We start from the raw sequence: 27,815 nt of genomic DNA, 5'->3' as shown, positions 1-27,815 counted from the left end.
TAATCTACTCCTGTAGAAAGCTGTGCTCCTGAGGAACTGTGCTACTGTGTGCTGATAAGAAATCTGTTGTGGAACTACCACAGCTACTTCGTGCCTTCGGTAAGTGCTATGCAATTGGTTCTATGTTTGTAGTAGGAAGAATGCATACTAAAGGGTGGTCTTACTCATTTTTATATAGATACAAGTTTGCAGTGATTTTTTCCTGATCTCAGAATTTCTCCCACCAGCAGGGACTACAGAAAATTAAAAAACAAAATCAAGAAAACTAACTAATAACATCTTTCCACTCCCACATACACAGAATTTTTAGTGGCACTGAAGACTTGCCACAGCTAGAGAAGGAGTGTTAAGCATAGCATGTAAGGGCTTTTAAAAGTGCTGAAAAACATGCTTGTGCTTTTCCTAGGTGATGCTGGCAGGAAGATGAGGAAAGGGTTAGTGATTTTTCTTTAACAAACTCTATGTGGTTTAGGCACTGGTCCTTGTATTTTCTCTCTGGTGGACACACTGTAGACTTGGTGGTTTTCCTAACACTGGTGCAAGATCTGAAACTCATCCTGGTATGCTGGTGGTTATGGACGTTGCATATGAGTAGGAGAGTGGAAGCTAATAGAGAGGTGTAGAAGGATTTTCTACACGTTGTTCTGATCTAAACTCCTATTATATGTTCATCAAAGAGTCCACCTGTTTTTGACATTAGTGTTCCATTCACCTGTTTCTCCCTAATTCTGCTTTTTTAGAGCACTGGAATAACAAAATTATAACTTTGAAAGTGTTGGAGGGCACTGACGAGGACTTTGCAGTAAATGCTTATTTTTACTGCTCTCATCTTTCATATAAAATTGCTACCAAATGCCTACAGCTACTCTGACTGATTTCTAGGCCTAATTTTGAATGTTATACTACATTTTTTAACCCTGAACTGCAAGGAGAACATTCTTGGCATTTTATTGTATTTACCATTGATCATAGTCTGAAGACAAAACTTAATACTGTTATTCTTGAACGCTCAGGGGACCTGTAGTCTATCCTTCACCGAGATGTTTCAGTGCTACATTTAAATGTTCTTTGCTTTGATTGCTGTTGGGCCAACAGGTGAGCTCACAGACAGTATCTGTGGATCCAGGCACTTCACAAATGTTTGTAGTTCCACCAGTAAATCCTGACTCCTGCTACTGTTGTTTCTCTATAGACATTAAAACCAACATAATTCACGATACTTCATATTACATCTATGGACTTACAGACAAATTACTTCGTTTTTTAGCTAACTGCATTTGTATGTGTATTCAAAATGCAGTCACTACTAGATTATCATTTGAATGTGGTATAATTTTCTGAAAAACTAAAATAGTTATTTTATGTTGTGACTTAAAAAGCTCAAGGATGTGTTCAAATCAAAGTTCTTTAGAGAAATGCCTCCTATTTCAAAGTAGTGAAATAGCATTTCAACCTAACACCAGTCTGAACGCCTGATTTGCTATCAAAATGACAATTTTAAATTCAAAACAGTGTTTTGGAAAAAATACAGGAAAAAGACAAAAACCACGACAGACGTTAATCCATCACAGTACAGTGGGAAGTATTCCTTTCTGCTTTTCTGATTTAAGCAGTTTCCTTAACTCAGCTGAGTCATTCCTGTGATAGTACTGTTAATGTACAGTTTCTGAACATAACTGTTTAGTTTCCTCATGCATTCTGGAGTGACGTGACTGACCATGGAGTACACTGAGTCTCTTTTTCTTAGCAGCTGTCCTTGCAGTATTCAGTGAGTTTAAATGCTGTTTTAAATTATATTTGGTGAACAAAGGGCTATGTCCGGAATATATAACCATTCTGAAGGTCAACAGACACAACTTTAGCCAGGCTCTTTTCAGTGGTGCCCAATGCCAGGACAAGAGGCAGTGGGCACACACTGGAGGACAGCAGGTTCCCTCTGAACACCAGGAAACACTTCTGTGCTGTGCGGGTGGCTGAGCACTGGCACAGGTTGCCCAGAGAGGCTGTGGAGTCTCCTTCCTGGAGATCTTCAAAAGCTGCCTGCACGTGGTCCTGGGCAGAAGGCTCTAGGTGGCCCTGCTTGCACAGGGAGGTTGGAGCAGGTGACCTCCAGAGGTCCCTTCCAACTTCAGCCATTCTGTGAATCTGTGAAAACTAAAAAGTGTTTGGCTAAGCAGCACAAGACATCCAAATGAGGAAAACAGTTCCAATATAAGGGAACTGAATGAGTTCTGCAGTCCTAACACCGTCCTGATAACAATCAGTAGACTAAATGGCAAACTAGACAACTTCAAAGACCACCAAGAGCACAATTTAGCCCCACCAGGTGCATTTGGTCTCATATTTCAGCTTTTAGAAAAACTAAGCCACAGTAAGTTGAAGCAGCACTGACTTGCTTTGTGGATTGCACCAACCCTAATGAGGGAAAATAAATAATACTCTATCATATTAAAATCAGAATCACAAATTGGAATACTTAGTAATATATTTCCATAAATTGTTCTTTCCAAAACATGATTGAAATTACTGTTTAGGCACATCACCTGAGCAGGCGACCACATGGTATAAAGGTAAATTGTATACTAATTAGAGTCCTAAGGGCATTTTAATTCATACAGATATTAATTAGGCTTAAGTGTTTTTTGTTTTTGTTTTATTTTTTAACTCACTGAATTTATGAACTTCAAACACGCAAAAAGAAGAACAAGGTTATTTCATTTGCACTATGTACTTCTGAGAATTTGATGTTATTGATTTTAGCCCAATAAACAAGCACTTGTAAGATTCCCTGTACGAGTAATTTAGCACTTCATTATGCTTTTAAGTATACAATTAGGTAACCAGATATGAATTGCATGTAACAATGCTGTGAATTTTCTGAAACATTCTCCTCTCCTCGAGTAAATGTGCCAAAAAAGCCAAATATATTTTATCTCTTTATAACATCTTTTTTTTTTCTGTGTGCCATCAGGTAGATTTTGCTTTTAGCCTTTCACTGCTCTTAATCCAGTTAATATTAGGCATCTGTACATAAGCAAAAAAAGTAAGTCAGTCCTACAGGAAAGTCGGGGAGGGACTCTTCATCATGGTGTGCAGTGATAGGAAAGGGATAAATGACCTTAACCTAAAAGTGGGTAGATTTAGATTACATTTTAGGAGGAAATTCTTCCCTCAGAGGGTGGTGAGGCAGTGGCACAGGTTGCCCAGAGAAGCTGTGGATGCCCCATCCCTGGAGGTGTTCAAGGCCAGGCTGGATGGGGCTTTGGGCAACCTGGTCTGGTGGGAGGTGTCCTGCCCATGGCAGAGGATTGGAACTGGGTGATCTTTAAGGTCCCTTCCAACCCAAATCATTCTATGATTCTATGAAAAGTTAGACACTTACAACTGACTCCAGTAGGGATGAAGTGATAACTTGAACGTTCTGTATTACTTGTAAGCACCTGATGCTGGGAAAGGTGCTGCTGGATAGAACTGCAGAGAGCCCTCTTCCAAGAAAAAAAAAATGTTAAGTGGGACACAACCCACATATCTAGCAGCTTCCAGGACTGCAAAAATGATCATATTGGATATGTTGTAAAGGAAAACAGAGTAGGCAAGTTTATGTTGGTCCTGAAGTTTATGGCATGCACAACTTAAGAACTCATTACTGAAGATGATGCCTGGTTCTAAGAAGTAGGTAGCAAAATGGATGAAAGGACAGATTTGAAAGACTGAGTTTGTTTTAACTTACTTTATTTTCAAGAATAAATACCACAGACCTAGAAAGAAACAAACAGAAGCAATGAAGCCATTTTCTGGTCCATGGTGCACAATGTCAAAGAGACACGCAGCCTTACCACCTTCACTGTGTGCAAAAATCATTACGCAGATTAAGTGCACTACTGCTTCCCTCTTATATGTACACTATACTCTAGAAAATACCTTGGCAGTGGCAAATGGACAGGTATTGATTGTTGCTTGTCCAAGGAATGCTTGACGAGACTTTATGCAGGAAAGGGATAAGAGAGGATTTTATTAAGACTTAAACGAACCTCTTTAGCTGTTGGGCTTAGAATGTCTCAACTACAGTAAAGAAGTTTGAGTTTTTTGGTTACAGCCAGTAGTTTTCAGAATCCATGACATTTAACATCACAGAGGTGAGATATGCTTCTCTTTTTGTTCCATTCTCGTGTTGGAGTTGTGACTTCCCATTTCCTTCATTTTAATATTTCCTTTTTACTCTTAAAGAACAGGAAACAACTTCTTGTGCTAGGATAAAATACTTTTTTTGGAATCGGGCCTTCTGTAGACATGTTTGTGCCCTGTACCTCTGCTGGCAGGGGAGGAAGAAGCATTTTTGCCTGTATGGCAACACAACCTTTTCCAGGTCTTGCACCTCCCATCTCAGATTCTTACTGCATGCAAATGTTCCTGTTCTGTCTTGGCTGTGAAACATACACATCTCCTCGTTCTTTAGTTTGTAGCCCAAGACAATTTGCCTGATAAGAATTCTGGAAATTCAGTGGCCCAGAACAAGATCAGAAACTGAATGCAGTTCCTGTGAGTCATGGCCTTTTGCCCAGCCTGTTAAGCTACACTGCCTAGTAACCATTAAACATTAATTATCATCTTTGTTGGGAGATGCATAATTATTGGTCATTTGGATGGTCTCTACCAACAAAGAGCTAAGGTAGGAGGGGGGACTTGGTCATTTATATACCTTACAAGGAATGAGCAGAAAGACAGTCTATGTCCCATTGACCTGACTACATTTTACAGTCTTTAGTTTACACAGAAATAGCAGAGATCTTGTGATCTGAAAGCGCTGACATGTAGGAATGGAACTCTGACCTCCAGCTGTCCTGTCCCCTGCAAAGAACAGAAGAGCAGCACTTATTCCAGCCCAAGAAATGCACAAATCTTAGGCAAGACTGCAGTTCAATTCTTGCACCACGAATATGTAAAATTAAAGCTAATGCTATATGAGGATATATAAAGCAGAGCAAATCTCATACAAGAAACAGCTTCAAAGGTCAGAGATGTGCTGGCCTGAACTCAGCATAATTTTTGGATCAGTGTTAGTTAATTAATAATCTTATGTATTATTTAAACTCAAATAGTCAGTGAGTGCTGCATATATATACAAGTTTTCAGAGAAGTACAAGTGACAATACACTACCAAGCAGCGAGCTTAAGATTCCCTAACTACCAATTCCTCCCTTGAAGAATACCTAGTTAATTATTATCATTTATGCAAATAGAGCAAAGCCAGACTGACGACTTTCATTCATTCGAACATGCAAAAACAGAGGTGAACATTCCTGTCACAAAGCTATCCAGGTAAGAGATTTGCCTCCCCTCCCACACCTCTGAACTCAGGATTTGTTTGTTCTTTGCCTGTTTGCCTGTGGCACCTTTGAAAGGTGCCAAACTGCCTCTTTCCAGTTATTTTGCACACTGGTGTTGTTTTGTAAGTTTCGCCATTATTTTGTGCTTCAAAAATTTTGCTTATAAGGTTGCTACTGGGCCGAGGTTTTTAAAACATGTAGTGTGCAACTGGAGCAAAAGTAATCTTTCCTACTAGCGTGGTCTAAGAGTTTAAGATAAGGCATTTGGCTTGTTTTTATTTGTACTTATAAAGCACTACATGAAGCTTATCTGTTTCTCAGTGTTATTATTAAAACTGAACATTTTCAAAGTGATTAAATATGAGAGAGAGAGATGATAAGTATTGTCCTTATTGCTTGTACTAAACCTAAGATATCAGGGAAAGTATCAGGGGAAAAAAACCCGCGAGAATGATATACCTATTTATTTTTTTTCTACAACAGCTTAAAGTCGCTAAACAGCCATGGAACAGGCATCCAGCAAAAGCACAGGGCAGCAAACAGAGTTTCCTGTTTAGCATTGCGACTGATGACTAAGGTCTTGGAGAGCTGTCTTGAAAGACATTTTTAAAAAGCAGACTTTTACCTTGGGCCAGCAACCTTTCCAAAGCAAGAAGTCTGATTTTTAGGAATGTTCTTTGGTCCCACAGAAAATGTTTCTTTGGCGGTCATGCCCTAAGACTCTCCAGAAAAAATAACAGTCTTGCCTTCAAGTGCCTGCCTGTATTTTGACCAGCATGTTCTGGAACCATATGAGCAAAAATAGTCCCCAGAGAGCTACCTGATCATTTATTTCCATGGTCTGATCATTCCCACAGCGATCTGATGGGTCTGCCTTAACAACAGCTGCTGACTGAATGTATGATTTCTCTTTCGGCCTGCCTATATCACCTCTGGGACTGTTACCTGTCCATGGCAGTCTTCTTACTCACTGGGACACTGGAATCCTTTGGGGAAATATGAATTGAATCAAAGACAATTATGAATGCATTTGAAAAGGAGCTTAACTTGCCTTGGAAATATTAGATTAGTTTTACAGCTAGAAGTAAAAGTTGTGGTTGAGATTTCAGTTAGAAATACTTAACTCTAAAAGACTGATTGACTCTCAGAATAACCCCTTAGCATGAGCAGCATTAGTCTGTTAGACTGTTAGACTAACACTGTTAGACAAATACTCTGACTTCCCTGACTTATACAGATCAATAAACTGTAATATTTTTTCCTCTTTCGATTTCAGATGATCATAATGTTGAAAAAAAAATAGGAAAACGCTTTGAAGCTACATTATTTTGCCCAGACAATCAAAATAAATTGAGCTCATCAAGTTTCACTTGATTTTCCTCAAAAGCACTCCAACATTCTGTCTAAAGGCTGAAAGTTTGCTAGGTCAATGCTTAAATAAATGGTTTTGGTTGCTGGCACCTTGCTTAAGTTTGCTTCCAAGTACATTTGGCTCCTGGTGATCTAAAGCTGAAAACGTAATTGCTTATGCAAGACAGAGAAACATTCATTTCACTTTTTCTGTTTTGTTGCTTGATCCTTTCTAAAACTCACCACATCGACATTTCCAAGTAATTCTGCACAGTAAGATTAATAAATCAAAGCAGTAGGTACCAAAGTAGTATTATACTATAAGCAGTTCAAGGGATTTTTTTTCAGACTACTCAAGTCCTGAAGACTAATCGTCTTCACCACATCTAATCAAATCTGTCCAAAGAACCAATTTCTGGCTTAGGCTTTTGTGTCACCGTAAAGGGTCAGAATGCGCTGGGGAAGAGCTTCTGGGTATTTTCCTTTGAAAAAAGTCTGGTTTGCATGCATAGCACTCCTCTGTATATTGAATCTATGCACAGTAAATGAGGCTATTAGGATTTTTTTTTCAAAAATGTGTTAATGCCCAAAAGCAGAACAGTAACGTAGTCATAGCCATTAGAGACCAAGAGAGGCTTCTTACAGGCAGAAAAGGTTGCTGATATGAAAGGCAAGTAAGTAACATGAACAGTTTAACTCAACACCTCAAGATGTTTTAAATCAAATGCTTAGTTTAACTGAGGTGTCTCATTTTTTTTTGTGATTTATGCAACAAAAATGTAATGAAATTTCAGATCATAAATACAAACCTTGTTCCACCCACGTTACTTTTTAGCTGACTTTTCATAATTTGAACATTGAAAAAACTTCAAGCACTTGGCTCAAACTGTATAAAGGGTTCCATGCCACCTCACACTTGCAATCACTATTACAGCAAGAAAGGAGTGATGCTAGCACAGAGCTGTGATAAACAGTCTGATTTCTGTCCCAAAAATAGCATTTCTGAGATCTCCTTAGCATAGAGAGGCAGGTTTATCCTACTTTTCCCTCCTACGCTTTTCAGATACAATGCTTCAGATTTTTTGATGGAGACAAAAGGATGCATCAGGACACATTTTCTTTGGCTTGCGCTGTTTTGCAGAAAACAACTCAGCCAGGAAGAATAGTTACATGTGTCCCAGTAGGGACTGCCTGTTGGGGTATCTGCCAAGAGAATTCCCATTGAACATGTTGTGATGAATGTTTTCTCTCATGGAGAGAGCTTTTGTCAGTTCTGTGGTATGGTGAAAACACAGGAAGAAAGGTGGGACTACGGCCAGCTGGAAAATTGGTAGTTTGTTTGGCTTGAACGGTTCCTTGCTTTATGTCACTATTTCTCAAGATGAACCAAGTCATTGCATTTAACCTGATCAAATAAGTGGTTCAGGGCTCAAACTGAAAAAAAAAAAAAAAAGAAAAGTATGCTTTTTGCTCATATGCTCATGGATAATTTGAAAAAACTTATCCTTTAAGATTCCAAACATCAAAATGCAATTAAAAATAACCCAGACTACTTCTCATTGTAATGATACGGATGGCACATTTGTGTGTGCATGTAGCTTTCACCTGTATTAAACAGTTGAGGATGTTCCAGTATCAAAGTCAAATATAATTGTAGACATGTTCTGGGCTATATGTTGCTTCATCTGTGTGTTCCTACTAAGAATAGCTCTTTTAGTAAGTGATGGGAAACCTTCACTTGAATAAAAGGCAAATACTGTGTTCTGTAAAGTTCTGAGGTATGAGGAGAAGCTGGAAATGTGTGTTATCCCTGTTTCTACATACCGATGAGCATGGGCAGAGGTGAAAATGGGTCAGCTTGGCAAAACAGTAGAGAAATCTGTTCAATGGCAGCCTCAGGGTTCCTGAATATTGCCTGTGTGTTACCACTGTGGCAGGACAGTATGGCACATCAGCATCAGAATCAGCAGGACAGAGTCTACTCGTGTACAAGAGTAGGCAGATTTGCTCTTCACTCTCCTGTCTTTGGAGGTGGCAAGAGCATTGGAAGCTCCCAGGTCTTTGCTAGGCTGCACAAAGGTATTGGTGATAGCACGGAGCCACAGTAGAACGCCATTTCCTTCTGGTGAAACAACTAAATTATTACTGAGCTACAGGTAACACAGTCTAAAAATTCTTGGTTTACACAGATGAAAAATGTTTTGCTGGTAACAACGTCCCCTCCATTATTTGCTGTGGATTTACTATGTTGTTCTAAAACATCAATTAAGCTGTAAACATTGACAGTACCTGCCAAAAATGGAAACCAATAATATCTCATTGTAGAGCTGAGTATTTTACAGCTAGCATGTTCATTTGTCGTAGAATTCGGAAAATGTATCTAGAAGAAAAAATGGTTATTCACAAGGAATCCCTTATTTTCAGGAGGAAAAAAAAAATGAAGAAAGGGACCTCCTGTCAACATTTGTCTGTGTTTTACCTTAAGCATATTCTTCCATCAGAAAGGGTTTTTGACCTTTGGCTAAAATGCATCAAAACTGCTGAAAAGATACATATGTTATCAAAATAGCTTTTTTCTTAGCTTTTATGACAACTACCATTCTGATTATCTAGCAGCCCAGATATCATACACATTATCCAGTACATCCCAGACATATTACAAAATTATCATTCATACACAAGATCTCCTAACAGATTTTCTAGAGAAATCATATTCTAATAATCTTATGTATTAAAAACTACTATCAACCCTCAGGATCAAGCTGCACAGATTGTGTATATGTATTATTATTATTATTATTATTTTTAATACAAATTTACTTGTAAGTAAATTACTTGAGTTTAGAGAAAGGCAGGCAGCATCTGTACAATTAAATATCTAAGCCTAGAGTACAGGAGCCAATGAAATCTTTTTTTATGTAGCCTATCAAAAGCAACCATTGGATATTGAACTGCCCACTAGCTTGTGTAAAACAAGGCCACTACATTTATTTCTTGGCTGTCTGAATTCATTTGGCTGTAAAGAAGTAGGTGGCATTTGAATAGGACTTGCTGTCCTCAAGTACAAGCCTCTCGTGCTCTGAACTAATTTAGGTAAGACAGGAAGTGTTTGTTTTTTGCATCTTAAAAAAATGAATGTCTTTATTACAGTTTCTAGCATATAGTATTTGGTAAACTTTAATCATATGCTCTTAAGGGTTTTTTTGGTTCTGTAACTTCTCCCTTTTCTCTCACCTTTGCATTCTAACAAAGGCTAGATCCAACCTATTTGCTGTCAAGGCACGTCTTGCCTAGCATAACTCTCAATACATTAGAGTCCAAAGTAAGTTTGACAATACAAGTAAAAATAGCCATCAATCTTTCTAAATATTTACGTTAAAATTATAATTAGTTTTCCTTTATGAGGGAAAGAAACTGTAACAAAGAAATGTATACAGTGGGAGTTAAAAAACATTTAATGTAATTGGGATGGATAGAAATCTACTAATATTTTAAAATATATTTACACTACTAGGCAGGTCATTAAAAGTTTGGACAATCAGTCCACACATCTCCAACAAGAATCTCTTTTCTGCCTGTTACTGTATTATGATTTATATACCTGAAACATCTAAGCACTCTGTTTCAAGCTGAAGTTAAACTCTGGATGGCCTTAGAAATTACATTATGTCATTTGAAATAAAACTTGGGACATTTTTGAAGATTTCTGCAGTAGCCACATATACATAGTTAATAATTAGTTTCAATTTGCTGACAGAAGGTATCTGTTAGAATCTAGAAAAAAGTTCTTAAGCAGGATAGATAACCTAAGGAGACAGAAAATACTTTATAATGAGCTACTTCCTATTAGGCATGCCCATACATTACACGCTTACAGGCTGTTGGCAATGTATTCCTGTTTATCAATCATACTCCTAGTTGGCCTCATAAGCTCACTGAGCTTCTCACTACACTTTAGTTGAATGTTACCAATCACGAATATATTTAAATACTCTTCCTAAGAACAACAAAAAAAAAGTATGGAGTTTACGCAGTGAAAGATGACTCATGTCACTGCAGTCTAAACTTAATATTAATTGTTAACATCATTAAAATATATCAAAAGAATGATGTGCCAGTGAGTGACTTCAAGTTTCAGGAAACTGAAGAGTATGGCTTCTGTCTCTAGATGTTGAAGGAGTTAAAAAACAGCTTCAGCTTTTGGGTTAATACAAGTTTGACATTTTATTGTAATGTCATACCTGGCATCAAAAAGCTTTGTCATCATAGCTATTCAGTAAATTTTTCCACCAGCTCTCTTAACTGAGATACAACTTGCACCACAGAAGAACTTGTCAAACCTCAGTTATACTTTTGCTGGTAGCAGCTTTACAGGTTATTGTCTATATTGGTGGTTTTTTTTCATGGTTTTTTTTTTCACACTCTCTTCATAACCATGCCAGCAAAGATTCTGAACAAGGGTCAAGTCTGAAAATATGTTAATTACAGTCCTCAAAAAGATAAGATTTATATTATCAAAAATAAAAGCATTTCCATTTTTACTTCTGCAGAACTTAGGGGAATTCCACTTCATTATGATGTACAGGTGAATTCCATTCTGTACCTGGACATGTTAATTGACAGCTTTCAATAGCAGCGATGTTGTATCTAGAATTCTAAAGACACAAGAAAAGCAAAATTTTTAGGGGGATGAAATATTTTGCAAAAAGCAAAAGTGCTTTTGGGCAGGAACTCTTCTTTGCTAAAATGAGACAAAATACCTAATTCTTGCACAATTTAGGTACTGGAATAAGGTGCTTTTGAAAAACCTAAACAGCACTAATTCACATTCTGATTTGCTTAGTTAACTCTGACAATCAGGCTCATGAAGATAAGAAAAGCTATTCATTTAACTAAGTAACTGCAGTCGATTCTTTGCGTCTTTTATTAGTAAGTCAAAATACTGAAAATATTTTGGGATAGCAGACAGGCCAAGGGCTTTAGCAATGGTGTTAGCATGGTATTGCAGAGATCCTGACTGTTTATTATAATGTGAGAAGCTGGGCCTGGGAAGTTCTTCCTTCCTAGATATACTGTTCATAGCATCACATACTCTCCATTCCTTATCTGCCTGTACTAATATATAGGCATCCACTTTTGACAATCTTCTCTCTTTCCACTGTGAACCAGAAGACAAGACTTGCCACTTGGCATAACATTTTTGACATTTTCCACCTTTCTGCTCCTTTTTGTATTTTTAAACTGCTTTAGGTGGGGCATTTCTATGTGACACTGTTTGGCCTCTCAGCCACATCCTACCACCAAATGACATATGAAAGCACTAAGGTAATTTCAACTTAATTTGACAATCAAGCAAAAATGCAGAGGTCTGAGTTAGCTGAAAACAGTTGTGTTCAGAAGGGCAACATATACCAAAAGCACCTCCATCTGGGTAAGACAAATTTTCCCATCCTTTACGTTATCAGAAAAATGAAATGCAGGAGACCCATAGAAAAAATGCTTCATTAGTTCTGCAGCCCACAGAATGAAGTACTTGGTATACGTTATTCCCAGGAGAGAAAAGCTAGGAAAACTATGATTTTAAAACCTCAAAATAGTAACACGTAGCACTCTTCTGAGATGGTGACAGACTTCATTATGCAGCATGGTCCATAGGTTGCCAAAGCAGTCTTTCTAAGGAGATGTTTGTTAATTAACGAGGCTGCATATCAAAGCAGTCTACAATTCAACACGTTTATGTTACATAGCAATTAATAACGTAAGGCACAACTTCTAACCATCAGTGGTTTGTGCACAATGTTTTGCCTAAGACTAAGGATTAATGCTGCCTAGGAAACTCTGCTTTATGAGTTCTACTACCAAAATCCATCTCCTGTGCACTGAGGACATCTGCAGTGGCATACCACTATATCACATATGAATTCCACATCAATGACTACAGATACGCTATTAGAAAGACCATAGCCTACCTCTCTACTATACGTTTTACTATATGCTTATTTCACACCATCAAGTGCTGCCTCTGATGACAGAAACCTCTATAATGCAGCATCTGGAAGAGCTGTTGTACAACAAGATAACTATTTTAACTCCTCCTTTCCTTAGTAAAACAAATTGGATTCAATCAAAGGCACACTTAAGGGTTTACAGGAAAGGACTCAATTTGCATATTTCTTAGTGTTATGTGCCTGGTCACCGTAGCCCTGTGTCAGGATGAGGCCTCCTTAAAAGCTTCCTTAAAAGGTGACAAACTTTCATCATTATGCATCACAATGCATTATGCAAAAAACAAAACAAAACAAAAAACTTCACAAGTTGCAACCTAACGGGTATTGTTTTCACACTGCAGGAACAGATACGTGAAGTAAACACTGGGACAATGGAAAGACCACTTGAGGCTACCAGGATGGAAAAGAGCACTTCCTGCTTTCTAATGGAAAGAAAGACTCGTGTGAAGACTAGTAGGAAAGAGATTGTGCTAGCCAAGCTGAGGAAGAGCTGCTCCTGCTCTCCAAGGAAACTGAAGAACTTCGTCATGGACTTCCTTCCTGTTTTACGATGGCTTCCCAAGTACCAGTGCAAAGAATACATTTGGGGGGACGTTATGTCTGGGTTAGTGATTGGGATCATTCTAGTGCCCCAAGCAATTGCGTACTCACTACTGGCAGGTCTGAAGCCCATTTACAGTCTTTACACATCATTCTTTGCCAACATCATCTATTTCTTGATGGGCACATCCCGTCATGTCTCAGTCGGCATTTTCAGCTTGATAAGCTTAATGGTAGGACAAGTTGTGGACCGAGAACTTATCTTGGCTGGGTTCGACTTGAATGATGATGCCCCACCAGTCTTGGGTGACGGCTCCCTGCAGAGTGACAGCCAATCCAACACAACTGTCTTCAACCTTACCGCGGGGGGGATGAATGCCGAGTGTGGGAAGGAATGCTATGCTATCGGCATTGCCACAGCCTTGACATTTGTGGCTGGAGTCTATCAGGTAAGTGGGTGCTGACATCCAGAGGCAAGGTACGAAAGTCCTAAAGCTCTTTTGCATGACCTAGGCTTTGGTTTGACTCTCCTTCAATAAGGGATACAGCATCATTTCCCTCAAATGATCTTGGACTGTTTTCTCCAGGAAGCCTAATGAGTAACCAACTCACAGAAAACATGACGTAGGCAGTTGTAGTAGCTAAAAGCAAGTACAAGTGAAACAACAGTCTTCTGCAAGTCTGATAACATTGTTTTAACACTCTACTGGCTCTTGGCCAGGAATCCAAAACAGATCTCATCATGAGGGAAGTTCTGAGGTACCTGTGTACTTCAGCAATGAAGAAATGATTATCTGATTCTAAATAATTCTGTTTCCCTGGTTACTTTAATTAAAGTGCAGGCCCATTTGGCTACTTCTACACCAGTAGAGAATGTGCTGCTCAGTGTTTTAATACTGGCTGCTGTGCTCTACCAAAGTGCTATTCAGAGATAATTCAGAAGCAGAAAGTAGGCAAGGAAGTAGACTAACTAACCCACTTTTCAGACAGTGACTGTGTTGGATGGTTTTGAGACTCACCAATCTGTTGCCCATCATAAGGATATCAAGAGAACACAGAAGGAAGCCCAAAGAACATACTTTCCTGTTAATTGCATACATAAGAATTAAGAAAGAGCTAGCTGTCTTCTTTTTACTAGTAACTTTCAGGTCACATACAAAAGCAACCAAATGCCCATGTCAAGGCATACTTTCCAAAGCCATCAAGAGAAGGAGAAGCAACTAGTTAGGACAATATCCCAGGATCTAGGAAAGACTGTGGTCTCTTCTGCCAAATCTGATCTCAGGCATGTCACAAAGGCATGTGAAACACAAAGATGTGTTTCACCCTCCTTTCTGTTCACAATGTTAAAATCAAAAGCCGTTTAATGTAACAATGCCACTAGAATAGAGGTCTTAGTCCTGTTCATAAAGCAACAGCTATAAATTGTAATTTTAATCTCTGCTAGCTAGGAGAAAAAGAAAATTCATATTAACAGAAGCACTTTTGGATCCACTGCTCTTTTGCATGGGAAATAAAATTCAGACAAGCCACTTCAGTGGAGTTACTTCAGACCAATGATGAAGTTAGGGAACTCCTCATTCATCTCCTGGGTTTGCACACACAACAGTAAAAGGAATCATATTTTATAAGTAGACTGGAAACATCGAAGGGTAATTCCTGTTTTAAGATTCAAACAGCCAAATGCTATCTCCCTCCAGCTACTTCTCTCCCATCTGTATGTAATTGTTTGCAGTACCATTTACAGCTTATCTTTTTTTTCCCCCCGTGTTTCTCCAGGTTCTAATGGGAGTCTTTCGTCTGGGTTTTGTATCTATGTACCTGTCTGAGTCTGTACTAGACGGCTTTGCAACTGGTGCCTCCCTAACCATTTTAACAGCTCAAGTGAAGTATCTGATTGGAATAAAAATCCCACGTAGCCAAGGGCACGGAATGCTTGTAATTACTTGGATTAATATTTTCCGGAACATTTCTCAGGCTAACATTTGTGATGTCATCACAAGTGCCATTTGCATTGTAGTGCTGGTCGCTGCTAAAGAACTGGGAGATCGGTATAAGCATAAGCTGAAGTTCCCTCTACCCACAGAGCTTGTAGTTATTGTTGTGGCAACGCTGGTGTCACATTATGGAAACTTAAACGAAGTTTATGGATCCAGTGTTTCTGGAGCTATTCCAACAGGATTTATCGCCCCCAAGGTACCACGTTTCAACTTAATGCTCCGTGTTGCTGTAGATGCTTTACCTCTTGCTGTAGTCAGCTTTGTCTTCACCGTATCCCTTTCTGAAATGTGTGCAAAGAAATACGCTTACACCATCCGAGCCAATCAGGAGATGTTCGCTGTGGGGTTCTGCAACATCATTCCTTCTTTCTTCCACTCTTTCGCAACTAGCGCAGCTCTGGCGAAAACACTCGTCAAGACATCTACAGGCTGCCAGACTCAAGTCTCTGGAGTGATCAGTGCAATGGTGGTTTTACTGGTGCTGCTCTTCTTGGCACCTCTCTTCTACTCCTTACAGAAGTGTGTCCTGGCTTGTATCATCATTGTCAGCCTCCGAGGAGCCCTGAGGAAATTCCGAGATGTGCCGGCACGGTACCACGCGAACAAGGTGGACACAGTGGTTTGGGTTGTTACTATGGCTGCCTCTGCCTTGATCAGCACAGAAGTAGGGCTGTTGGTTGGTATTGTTTTCTCCATGATATGCATCATTGTTCGCACACAGCGGCCACGGACAGCCCTGCTTGGTCAAATCCAAGACACCAGCTTTTACGAGGATGACTTAGAATATGAAAATCTCTCCTCCATTCCAAAGGTCAAAATATTCAGATTTGAGGCACCACTTTACTACGCAAACAGAAACTATTTCCTAAAGTCTCTGTACAGATTGACTGGTTTAGATCCTAACCTAGAAGCTGCTAGAAGGAAGAAATATGAGAAGAAGGAAAAGCAGCATGTGAAAAAGGAAGATCACACAACTGCTAATGGACTGGGCAGCGGAGACACCACTCTGCAACTAGTTCCTAAGCAAATCGATTTCCAAACTCTTATTGTAGATTGCTCTTCCATCTCATTTTTGGACACCACTGGAGTTAATACTCTAAAGGAAATTCTGAAAGACTACAAGGAGTTAAACATTTCTGTTCTTCTGGCTTGCTGCAATCCCGCAGTGATAGACTCTCTGAAAAGAGGAGGCTACTTTGGGAAAGATTTTGGAAGTATGCAGGAAATGCTCTTCTACAGCATACACAATGCTGTGCAGTTTGCACAAGACCAAAAGCTTCCGGAAGATTGTTCTGTTTAATTCTGTGTTTCCCCTGATGATACACTTCAAAAGTGACAGATGGGGAGGGGCAGTTTGCAATAATTAAATTATCAAACATCCTGTGGTCTGCATACAGCAACAGGCCTACAAATCATTTTTTCCTGAAGAGTTCTGTGGTTTGCTAGATGCTACATAGAACAGTCATTGGGGATATAGTCCAGGACCAGGCTGGAACAGATTGGATTACTATCTGCACCTTCACTTCAAAATGCAGGTGATGTGAAGGTGCTGTGAAGTCAATCTTAAGGGCACCTTGGGACTGATTTCCTCCCTGTGTCCTCATCATGTGTGACCAAACATATGGACCATGAGACTGTTGTGCTGGGAAGTCTGCCCAGTGCCAGCTGCCTCTCCCAGTGGTTAATGGCTGGTTTTATTAAGAGGGATGAGCCATCTTCAATAAAATGCAATGAATCTATCATCTTGGACACATAACAGTTTATGTGGCTTGCAAGATCCTGCCTCTTCACTCATTCCAGACATGCTCTGATGCAACTCCTACTGTTTGCATACAAATAACATCTATAAAATATTGTGGGATGTGTTATGTCTCTCCTCGTCGCTTTGATTGCATGGACTTAATGACACAACCTGCCACACGAGAAGAAACCACGATTCACCACAAATTCCTCTCAAAACCATCTCCTCCAAAACAAACTCCTGGAGTCATCTGTATTATTAACTTCGATGTGTGGTAATTAGTTACTAAAAGTTTTCATACCTTTAATAATGCAGAAAAAAAAACATGACCCTGATGAACAATTTTGTTGTTACTAGTAAAACAGGATAAATGTGATTAAGAAAACTGAATGGATTTGACTGACAATCATACAGCTACTGTAGTAGTAGTAGTACCATCCTGTCAAAATGCGTTGCCTCTGTTGGGTAGATTCAACTCTAATACAGGGACGTGTAAGGATCACTGAATATAAACCCTGCAACCATGCCACAACATGACATGTTCCCACTACAACTGCCTGCATGGGTGCAAGGGCAGGAGAAGAAAACAGAAGAGGGTAAGGTGGGAAGGTAAGTCTGATCTGCCAAGTAGGGGAGCGATTCCTCAGACAAAAATGTCGAGCTTGTCTTCTCTGATGCAATGCTAATGAAGTTTTATAGTAGCATACCTGGGACAAGTGAAGTGAACAATGCTTTGTAAGCTGTGTATCCCCATACGCTAGAAAAATGTCACCACTGTTTGTACATAATACAGACTTTTTTTTTTCTCCCTACCATGTTAGTCTTTGATTAGAGGTCCAATAACCCGTGTTTTACCGAGATGGGTTACTTTTTATAATAATTTGCATTAACAGCTGTTCATTCTGCATTGTGTCAAATGACACCCTCGGAGTCAGTTTTCTTGTTTTATATGCATGCTCTCTCTTTACAAATACGCACACACCTAGATTTTGACTGCATCACTGTTGGTACTTAGTATTCTAGCATATGGCATTGGCAGAATACCCTCTCTTACATCTAAGATCATAATTACCTGTATAAAAGGTAGGTCAGGTGCCCTACCTTTCTCTTCTTAGTCATGGCTGGTTCACACATGGAATAACGCATGGAAGGAAACTGTCACAGCTGTGCCTTGTACACTTAGCAGACTCTAGAAATGAGTTCTATATATGCTGAAGCCATTTCTCTGCTGTGTCATTTAAAAAAAAAAATTGCTGAGCCAACACATCATGTGACTTGCTTATTTCAACTTTTCAGGTCACTGAATGAAAGAACACTCAAACTGAGGTTTTCCAGGTGCCCCAGAGCCTTTCTGGCTCTCGAGAACAAATATTTCATTACAGGAAAAGCAATGCATTCCCAAAAGACAAAATAAAAAATGTCTTCACAGGGATTGAGAATAGCACAGAACTAGGTAAGTGACTCAATGCTGACATTCTTATGTGCTCATTACAAAACAACATATCAGCTGCACAGTTAGCACTGCCACAGCAGTAAAACCTGACAGAAATGCCTACCGAGAGATTACAGGATTGACCACTGGCAGTGTTTTCCTGCCATAAAACAATCTAATTACATAATTCTTTAAAGTGCTGATTTGGTATGATGAGCTTATTTCTGTCATAAAAGCAAATGAACAGAGCCCAAGGACAAAGCGCTGCTTTGTGTCTGGTTTTCTTTGTAACAATTCTTTGATCAGGGAGTATCTCTTCTAATGTCTTGCCAGAACCTCACATGAAGAAGTGGGTTCACAGGAATTACTGCTAAACAATTAGTATCAATACAGACACTCTTAGGCTGTTGTGACAAAGCATCCACTGCTGGAAGTCAGCTTAAATTGTTTCAGTCCAAAAACCTTTTATCCTTATCGGTCAAGCTACCAACTAGGAACATAAAGGAAAAAAATGAAAAAATACTTTTAACTCTAAATTAATCTTATTTTAAAAGAGAGGAAAAAAAAAAAGAGCAAGTCCTAAGGAAGGTGTATCCTTGCAACAGTCTTTGGAGAAAAACGAATAGAAGCTGCCCTTGCAGTCTTTCTTACCCATCAGACTGAGAAATTTAGTCAAGAGTCTCTTTTTCATCCTACTTATTGTAGGAAAAAAACACCAAAGGACTGCAGAGAAACTATTCTATGCATAACAGAGGGGATGAGCTTTTAGTCTTTTGCTAGAAGGAATCTATCAACCATGAGAAACCATAAGAACCATTGTCTGTTTCAGTTTCATTGGCAGATCTGGCTGACAATCAAGTTGTGTTGGACAACACCAAACACAGCAGGGAAACAGCTTTCAGCCTTCTGATGTAGGGACACTGGGAGGTTGTGAACTATTTCTGAGTATGCAAAAGGTGACTAAAAAAGTTTACCTTTTTCTGGTAGGTTACTGTTTGCTATACTAGGTTACACCAAGATTATGCGTATGATGACTGAAAATGTTAAAAACTGCTGATTCTCTTCTCTCCTATTGTACCAGGAATTATGTACTGTGACTTGGAGAGGAGCTGGGGATAGTCTTGTAATTCCAAATAGGTTAATGTTAATTTTGAAATAAAATTGTTATATGCCTATTAGAAAACATTATATCCATTGTGTACATTGACTATATTTTTTGTCCACTGTGGTGCCTTGCATACATAATGTATCCAACAAATTTTAGTACTGCTACACAACAATAAAAAAGGGACCTTAACTTGGGGACAGTCCGGGTCCCATGGAGCTGGGCATAGAGTTGGGAGTGTTTACCTTACGCTCTCCTGTTGACTAGTTAGTGCAGGATGGCCAGACTATGTGGCCATCAAAATAGCTACTTTTATTGGCACTGGTAAATAACAACCTTGGAATTGTCCAGTCCATGAAAGAAATCTTGGGTTCCCCATTACCCTGAATCCTGTGTGGCATGACCTGGAGACAAATGTGTGCTTTTGGTTGGAAAATAAAACTAGCAGTTCTTTGAAAACAGCTTGCCTCATGGTATCCTTTCATGGGTGGTAAAATAACAGGATAATGTGCAATAAAGTGGAAGATAAGAGGCAGGCCTGGTGTCCTAGAAAAGGGTTAAAATACAAGGATGCATTCAGTATTGAGTCATTTATTATTAGAAGGCATAATGAGGAAGATCATTACAGAAGTGAAAAAGGAAAAAGTAGAAGTCTTCTAAGTGGACACATCTACTTTTTGGGAGGAACATTTAAGGCACCTTTTTACAGTACCACTGGGAAGAAAAGCCACGCACATTACTGGTAGTCTTCCACAGTGGTGGTACCTCCCAGCCCACTGTCTTCTATAAGAAAGGTACTTCGGTCAAGTCTCTACCATCATCTTTCAAGAAGTCCTCTCTATTCACCAACCTCTAAACGTAATACAGCTTTGCTGTTATGGGCTTCTTACTCAAAACCTCTCTACATCCTTCTGGAAGTCAATGATTCAGAAAAAGAATTGCACATGCACAAAATTAAGCATCAACACAGAATTCCTCCCCACCAAATCTATGTACAAGCTAATACCTAGGAAGAAAACCTCTCCTGTTCCTAATGCACACTCTGAAACCCACTACTGCTCTGCTCACATCCCTTTTTTCAAAGTCTGAGCTTTCCTTCATGTTGTTGTTTCACCAAACTTATGACAGGTAAATTCTCATTTTCCTGTGCCAGGTACAGGAGATGTAATAGTGACATGGATTGTCATGATAAATATGGCCAGCTTAACAACAGCCTGAGGCTGAAATTTAAGAGCTATTACTGCTTTGAATGGTTTTGTTTGTTTGGTTGGTTGGTTTTGTTTGTTTTTTAATTTTGTTTTGCTTTTCCCCACAGTCTGTATTTCCTCCTAGACCAATCAATCCTGTTCTAGGCACCTTCCCCCGCCGCCTCCCCCCCCCACTCCCCTGGGGACATGGAATCATAGAAAAATACAGCGGTTTGGGTTGGAAGGAACCTTAAAAGAACATTTAACACAACGCAGCCACGGTCCGGGACATCTTTCACTACACCAAGTTGCTCAGAGCCATGTACTCCAACTTGACTTTGAACACTTCCAATGCAAGTGAACTACAGTTCTCTGGGCAACCTGTTCCAGTGCCTCACCACCCTCATTGTAAAAAATGTCTTCCTTATCACAGAATAGTTCGGGTTGGAAAGCAGCCATAAAGATCATCTAATTCTCACCCCCCTGCCATGGGCAGGGACACCTCCCACTAGATCAGGCTGCCCAAAGCCCCATTCAGCCTGGCCTTGAATACCTCCAGGGATGGGGCATCCACAGCTTCTCTGGGCTACCTGTGCCAGTGCCTCACCACCTTCAGAGTGAAGAATCTCTTCTTTGTATCTAATCTAAACCTCCCATCTTTCAGTTTAAAACCATTACTTCTTGTCCTGTCACTACAATCCCCAACAAGGAGTCCCTTCTGTTAGCCCCTGTTAGGTACTGGAAAGCTGCTATAAAGTCTCCCCGGAGCCTTCTCTTCTCCAGGCTGAATGACCCCAGCTCTCTCAGCCTTTCTTCACAGGAGAGGTGCTCCAGTCCTCAGGTCAGCCTTGTGGAGCTCCTCTGGACACACTCTAACAGAGCTACATCCTTCTTGTGCTGGGGGCCCCAGAGCCCAGCTGCAGTGCTCCAGGTGGGGTCTTACAAGAGCAGAACAGAGAGGGACAATCACCTCCCTTGAACTGCTGGCCATGCTTCTTTTGATGCAGCCCAGTATACAGTTGGACTTCTGGACTGCAAGTGCACCCTGATAGTTCATGTCGAGCTCATTGTACACCAGTGCCCCCAAGTCCCCCTCAGGGCTGCTCTCAATCCGTTCATCACCCAGTCTGGTTACTGGTGATTGCCCCAGCCCAGGTGCAGCACCTTGCACTAGGCCTTGCTGAACCTCATGAGGTTCCCACGCAGGCCCACTTCTCAGGCCTGTAAAGATCCATCTGGATGGCATCCTTTCCCTCTAGTGTATCAACTGCACAACTCAGCTTTATGTCATCTGCACACTTGATGAAGGTGCACTCAATCCCACTATCTGTGCCATTAAGAAAGGTATTAAACAGTATCAGTCCTTGCCTGGACCCTTGACAGACACCACTTACTACAGGTTTCCACCCGGTCATTGAGCCATTGACTATAACTCTTTGGACACAGTCATCCATCAATTCCTTATCCATCTAGCCGTCCATTTTTTTTGTATTGATATAAGTTAAACGGGACTTGAAAAACAAGGAATTCCAATATTGTCCTCTTAATGCCGCCACATATTTGTCTGCTCTTGAATTAGAAATTCTATTTTGTATACGAATCCTTTAGAAAGTGGGTAGTGAACTGGTATGAAAAGCCACAATATTTTAGTTGTTATTACCTGCCACTAGATGCAGTGCATAGGTAGGTTGAGGACATAAAAAGAAATTCCCAAGGGGAAGGAGGCTAGGAGTAGTAATAACATAGTGTCAGCTTTCATTTGGAAATCTCAATAAATCAAGCTTGTTTTAATCTTTGTGGGACTTTTTTTGCTGCATCATGTCTCCCAGACAAAAGGACAGAAATGTAAGCCACCTTCCTACTGTACATAGAATGGCTAATTGTTAGCCAATAACACACTTCTCAACAAAAGTCTTGTTTGGAACAGCATTGCTACCTGAAGCACTTTGGTAAGGAATGCACTGAATTTACGTCTATCATCATATTCTGCTCTGTTCCCAGCTTTCCCCGAAAGATACAGCTACCTGTAAAGGGAGTGTTAACACTGTGAGCTGAATATTAAAACCAGAGTTACAGCCAGAGGGAGCTCTAGGTACATATGCAGAGCCAGGCTGTAGACTGAAACTGACCTCTCAAAGTCTGGCTTCTCCCAGTTCTTCCTCTCAGTACTGAGTAGCTGAAGGTGTTACTGTGCTAACACCAGACTCTGAAGGAATGGCAGTGATAAACCTAGTGTGTCCTGAAAACAGCAGGAGTAACCGTTGACTGAAATCTGGCTGAGTTACCTCTATAATACTAGGCATAAATGTCCTGGCTGCAAAGCAGAAAACTTCCTTGCTTAAAGTAGCACTGGGGACTCCTCTAGAGTCCTATTTTCAAGTCTGTGCCAAGCAGGATTTTAGAAAGGATGAATGCAGTAAAAAAGTGCTGCCCTATAACCTTAACGTGTGTAATGGTCAATGAGACACACTTCTGCTGGCCTGAGGCCTCCCTGGAGGTCAGGGCACAGCTGAGAATCAAGCCACTGTGGGCTTGGAACGGCTGCAGTGGAGATGTGGAATGATTGCAGGATGTCACCTGAGGTGGTCTTGGTAAAGCCTGAAGAGTGCACCCACAGGACTCTTCAGATGAAAAGAAGCCTTGATCTGCTCCTTAAACTGTTGTTAGGATGTAATGGATGAAAGTTAACCAAGTCTTTCTCAATACAAGCTCTTACTATCTTCTTCTCATATACCCTCAAATTGATTCCCCTTAACTGGCCGTTATCTGACTTCCAGGAAAGCAAAAACATACCCATCTTGCAGTTACACTATGAGATCTACCAGTGCGAGCACTCATTGGGCACTTAATGAGACACAACTGTTTTTATTGAATTTTGACATTAATTGTTTCCTTACCTGACAGCAACCAATTCCAGTAACCAGTGAATTCGAACTTGTTCAATGCCGCCATGAGGAACAGAAGAAATGTATGCAAGGTTCAGCTCTTGATCTTTGCTCAGGTCAAAGAGATCAGCACGGCTGTGAGGTAAAGGAGGGCTTTGGGAAAAGAAGGACAGAGAAGAGGAAACATATTACAACATTAGCTAGCAGTTCCACTACATATCCAGAGCAAAATTCAGGTTATCTGAGGCAAAGGGTCTACACCTGAGGTGTGGCAAAGTGGAACACAACTCAGGTGCATCTCATTGCCATGCTCAAAGCAAAGTATTGCAAGCAGTCCTTGCTCCTCAGGCAGTGAGTTCAGTCAGTGGTGGCCTAATGTACAATGGAACAGAAATCACCTTGATGCTGAGCAGCCAATGATAAGGAAAGCACAGTGGCTTCTAGGCTCTGGAGTGGGGACTAGGTTTGCCCAGGACTGTAGCAAAACAAACATGGGCTTGATCTTCCTGATGAAGTCCATGCACTGACATCAACCCTTGCTCTTCTATGAAAGCTAACCTGGTTAGAAGCAGAATTATACTTTCCAAGCCCCTACATTCTTCAGCAATGCTCAGTTCACCTCTAAGCACAAGGCAGCTCTGGAACACGTGGCTTGTTTCTACATTTAATGCTGCAAGCTGTTTAACCTGCTCAGGGCTGGTCAGCAATGACCATGTTAACAAGACTTCACTGTCTACCTGTTCCACCAAAATTAAGAAACAGTGGGGCAAATCCCTGCTGCTTTTATCTCCACAGAGAAATAGCTGCAGGATGGAAAGTGATCTTACCCCCACCTTCCACAATTCAGAAACTTATAACGCTGCCCAAGTCATTTGGTTTGGGCATCCTTTCAGACTCTCGTTAAGTCTCCTGGGAATATGGAAATTCTGAGTGTTAAAGTGCTTGTATTACAAGACAGATAAAAAAAATAATTGTTCCCAAAGTCTGGTAAAATACTTGTATACATCTTCACATAGCAAGGAGAGATGGCTTGTGCTCTAATATATTGTTCACAGATAGTTACTCACTTATACAGTTATGCACTAATATAGTTTATGCTTTGCATACTGTGATATCTCCTCTGATGGGCGGGTCACACAAGAGGTCCAAACTTACTACTGCTTCCACGCTAACACACAGGTCTTCTAAGTTCAAGTTTCTGCTCTTCAGCAATAAGCTTTACTCTTTTCTGCTGGAACAAAACATATAGTCTGCAAGGGATTCTGAAATGTAATCACTCAGCTGCTGTTACCGGCAGTAGATACTGGTAGATCTTTGGAGCTCTATGATGACTTTAACCATGCTAGGAAGTTACACTGCCATCTCCTCCTCCATCCCTCTCTACATGTTCATCCCAACTCCAGCAAGGACGCCAGTGAAAGAGTTTGCTACTGTACAACCATCTGTGCTCAAAAGGGAGAAAAGCTGGACCCCACCTGGAAAAGGACTTCTCACATCTTTTCTCCTAGCTAAGACATTGCTAATCAACCCATTCCTGCATCCTCATTTGAAAGTATAAGTCTTGACATACACTGCACCCTTGTAGTGCTTCATACAAATCAGCCAGCATGTGTGAGCCCCACTGGGCAACTTCCCTAGCATACAAGGCACTTAAAAATATTTCCTTGGGATTGCTGCAAGTCACACAAGACTGAGAAGTTACTGATTTCACTCTTACTAAAAGTGCACCAGCCATTTGGGTGGTTTTGATTGTTCCAGTGGATAAGGACAATGTTAACTACTGGATTTTGAAGCAGTGCCTTATGACTCCGCTAAGATTCAAACTTGGACCAATGCACTGTTTCAGTGGCAAACTAGACAGAAATCAAGACATAAAGCACTCACATACTGTGTCCATGCTGAATAAGCGTGCTGAAATTCACACCCTGCTGGAGAGAAGCCCCAGGACCACGACAAGATAGAACAGAATGCTGGAAAAAGTGGGGTTTTGTTACTGCTGGTACCAGTATCTGTCCTTTCCTCTTCTGAGTTCAAAGTGCCCATCCAAGAGAATCTCAAGCCTTGCAGTCTCCCAGGTTTTAGTCTGCTGCTCCCCAGCTGCACATGTGACCAGCTCTCTGAAACTGTGATGTAGAAAGAAGCTTTAACAACTGGACCCCAGTTCTGTCACAGTGGGACCTTTCAAGGGAGCTGGGATCCTACAGCCTGAGAACTACGATGTTTGGACCATGTGCTACACTATAATTGAATAGCTGCTGACCAGAAGGCATCTGCTTCTGCTCCTCAGCATCCTCTGTGACATCTTCTCTCTCTTGTAGTCTGACAAAATTTCTTTAATACAATTAAAAGCATGGGTGTTTCTTGGACTGAAGTTTAAATGAGAAAAACATACTATTTAAGGCAGGTTTTCATGAATGTTTCCTAACCTTGCAAGGAGAAATTAAAAACAAAAGTGAAACAGCAAAAGAAAACCCAGAAAGCCCAAATGTTTCTCTTCACCAGAATGTATTTCAATTAATACACTCTAGGTGCTTTTAGGCCTGCTCTGTTTCTCCACTAACATGAAAAAAACGATGGAATTTTTTTCAAGTTTTCTCAGAGTTCCTTTATGTGCTACATTAAAAAGCGCACAAATTCCTTTCTGTCCTAAGCACATGTTGCTGATTCCACCCCTGTTGTGACTTTTTATCCTTCAACTATTATTTAATCCACTGCATGGCTGAGGGAAGGGGGTCATAGTTAGCTTAAACCAAGACAACAACACAGCTGAGGAATATGCTGTCTCTTGTTTTTCAGCCTGCTAGAAACCTTCACGTTTCTTGAGAGCTGCTCAGGCTCACTTGGTTCAGCAAGACAGGCCTTTCTCTGAGAGGTAAAGCACTATCGGGAGAAGTGGTGGAGCTGGGATTTGTCCACAACTCATGCCCATTCCCCTGACCTTGATGAACTGGCCTCGCTGACCACATCGGGATGATGGTCCACATTGAAAATGCCCTGCAGGGAGAACAAACTCTTACAGCTGTCAGGCAATGAAGCTTTGTCTGGGCCTATTTAGGAGCTGTGACAGTGTAAGCACTGAAAAGGAAGGGGCATAAGCTCAGGACATCGCTGCGTGTGCCGTTCTGGGGCAGGAGGAAGAACTTTGTGTGTTGGAGGGGCCCTGAAACAAACAAAGGAGCAGGACAGAGGGGCTGTGGACCAGCCCCATTTGATGACATCCCACTTACTTCAACTGGCCCCATGTCCAGCTCCACTCGTGTACCACGCTCTGGGTAAACCACAACCACCAGCATGGTGCCGAGCCCTTCACCCCGCAGCAGCAGGCCCGGAGAAGCCCGGGCCCCTCCATCGCATCCCGGGGACCCTCTCCTTCAGGCGGGCTGCCGGCCAGCGGCTCCCACCCTCGCTGCTTGGTCGCCCGCCGTCGTGCGCAGCCCCCTGCCCTGAGAGGACCAGGGCAGGCTTACCAAAAACCCGTGCTCCGCCAGAAGTGCTCCAGGGGCCGCCCGGCTCGCCGGACATCCACCGACACCACGTAGGCGGCGGAGCCCGCGCCGAGATGCACGATGAGCCAGGGCAGAAGCCGCATGGCGGCACGGGGGGCCGGGACGAGCCGAGCAGAGCCGAGCCGTGACGAGCTGAGGGCACACCACCACCACCCACACCGGCACCGGCACCGGCGCCCTTTACAAACGCAGCACGGACGCGACGCTGGGCGCCCGCCCCCGGCGGCCGTGTGAGGCGCCGGCTGTGGTGTCACCGCTTCGGCGGGCGGAGCCGGGGTCTTTTGGGTCGAAACGGCTGGGTTTGAGGCCTCGTAACTTGTCTTTTTGTTGTTGTTGTTGTTGTTGTTCTGCCGGCTGTCAGGCGCTTCCCTCAAGTTGTTGCGCGTCCCGCGGTTGTTACGGCTGCGCTTAAGCCTGTGTGCCACAGGAGGGAAACGTACCCTCACACTATCACCACATCCTCGTGTGTGTGTTAGACTTCAGAAAAACGAACAAACTAGCATAATTGAAACCATATCCATTTTTATTTCCAGTCTAAGCGTATTCAATGAGCTCGGTGCAGTGAGGAGCTTTTAAAGCACTAAATAGGCAGCCTAGATTAAAGTTATAAATGCTTATTTCTCGTGACATACCTCAGGACAGGGTCTGCCATGGAGGTGGGTCTCTTTTCCCTAAGGATCTCTGTCACAAATTGTTCAGGAATTTCATCAGATTTTGTGAGCTGGAAGAAAAAT

At 41.2% G+C, this 27,815-nt stretch overlaps 2 protein-coding genes across 9 annotated transcripts in view; one reads left to right on the top strand and one right to left on the bottom strand.

Annotated features, from left to right (window-relative positions):
- SLC26A1 (solute carrier family 26 member 1) overlaps window positions 1-18,955 on the top strand; it is a 40,778-nt gene extending 21,823 nt beyond the window's left edge. For 2 of the 3 annotated variants that reach the window (XM_040542155.1, XM_040542154.1), the window contains 3 exons: window positions 17-99; window positions 13,027-13,674; window positions 15,005-18,955. In XM_040542155.1, coding sequence (XP_040398089.1) covers window positions 13,057-13,674; window positions 15,005-16,525 — 2,139 coding nt within the window. In that variant the 5' untranslated portion in view covers window positions 17-99; window positions 13,027-13,056 and the 3' untranslated portion in view covers window positions 16,526-18,955. The remainder of the gene's footprint in view (window positions 1-16; window positions 100-13,026; window positions 13,675-15,004) is intronic. The other variant, XM_040542156.1, reaches the window with a different exon arrangement.
- IDUA (alpha-L-iduronidase) overlaps window positions 1-27,538 on the bottom strand; it is a 49,617-nt gene extending 22,079 nt beyond the window's left edge. Inside the window, exons 1-3 of one of the 6 annotated variants that reach the window (XM_040542159.1) lie at window positions 27,043-27,327; window positions 25,579-25,698; window positions 23,588-23,728 (exon numbers count right to left, since the gene is read on the bottom strand). In XM_040542159.1, the coding sequence (XP_040398093.1) occupies window positions 23,588-23,728; window positions 25,579-25,698; window positions 27,043-27,164 (383 nt within the window). In that variant the 5' untranslated portion in view covers window positions 27,165-27,327. Of the gene's footprint in view, window positions 1-23,587; window positions 23,729-24,402; window positions 25,422-25,459; window positions 25,555-25,578; window positions 25,699-27,042 lie in introns of those variants that run through there. The other 5 variants (XM_040542158.1, XM_040542157.1, XM_040542160.1 and 2 more) reach the window with 5 other exon arrangements.
- Between the last annotated feature and the right edge of the window lie 277 nt (window positions 27,539-27,815).

The sequence above is a fragment of the Cygnus olor genome, chromosome Z (assembly GCF_009769625.2).
Source record: "Cygnus olor isolate bCygOlo1 chromosome Z, bCygOlo1.pri.v2, whole genome shotgun sequence".
NCBI lineage: Eukaryota > Metazoa > Chordata > Aves > Anseriformes > Anatidae > Cygnus > Cygnus olor.
Note: the sequence above shows the minus strand (reverse complement) of the source record. Positions and strands in the feature narration are given on the sequence as shown.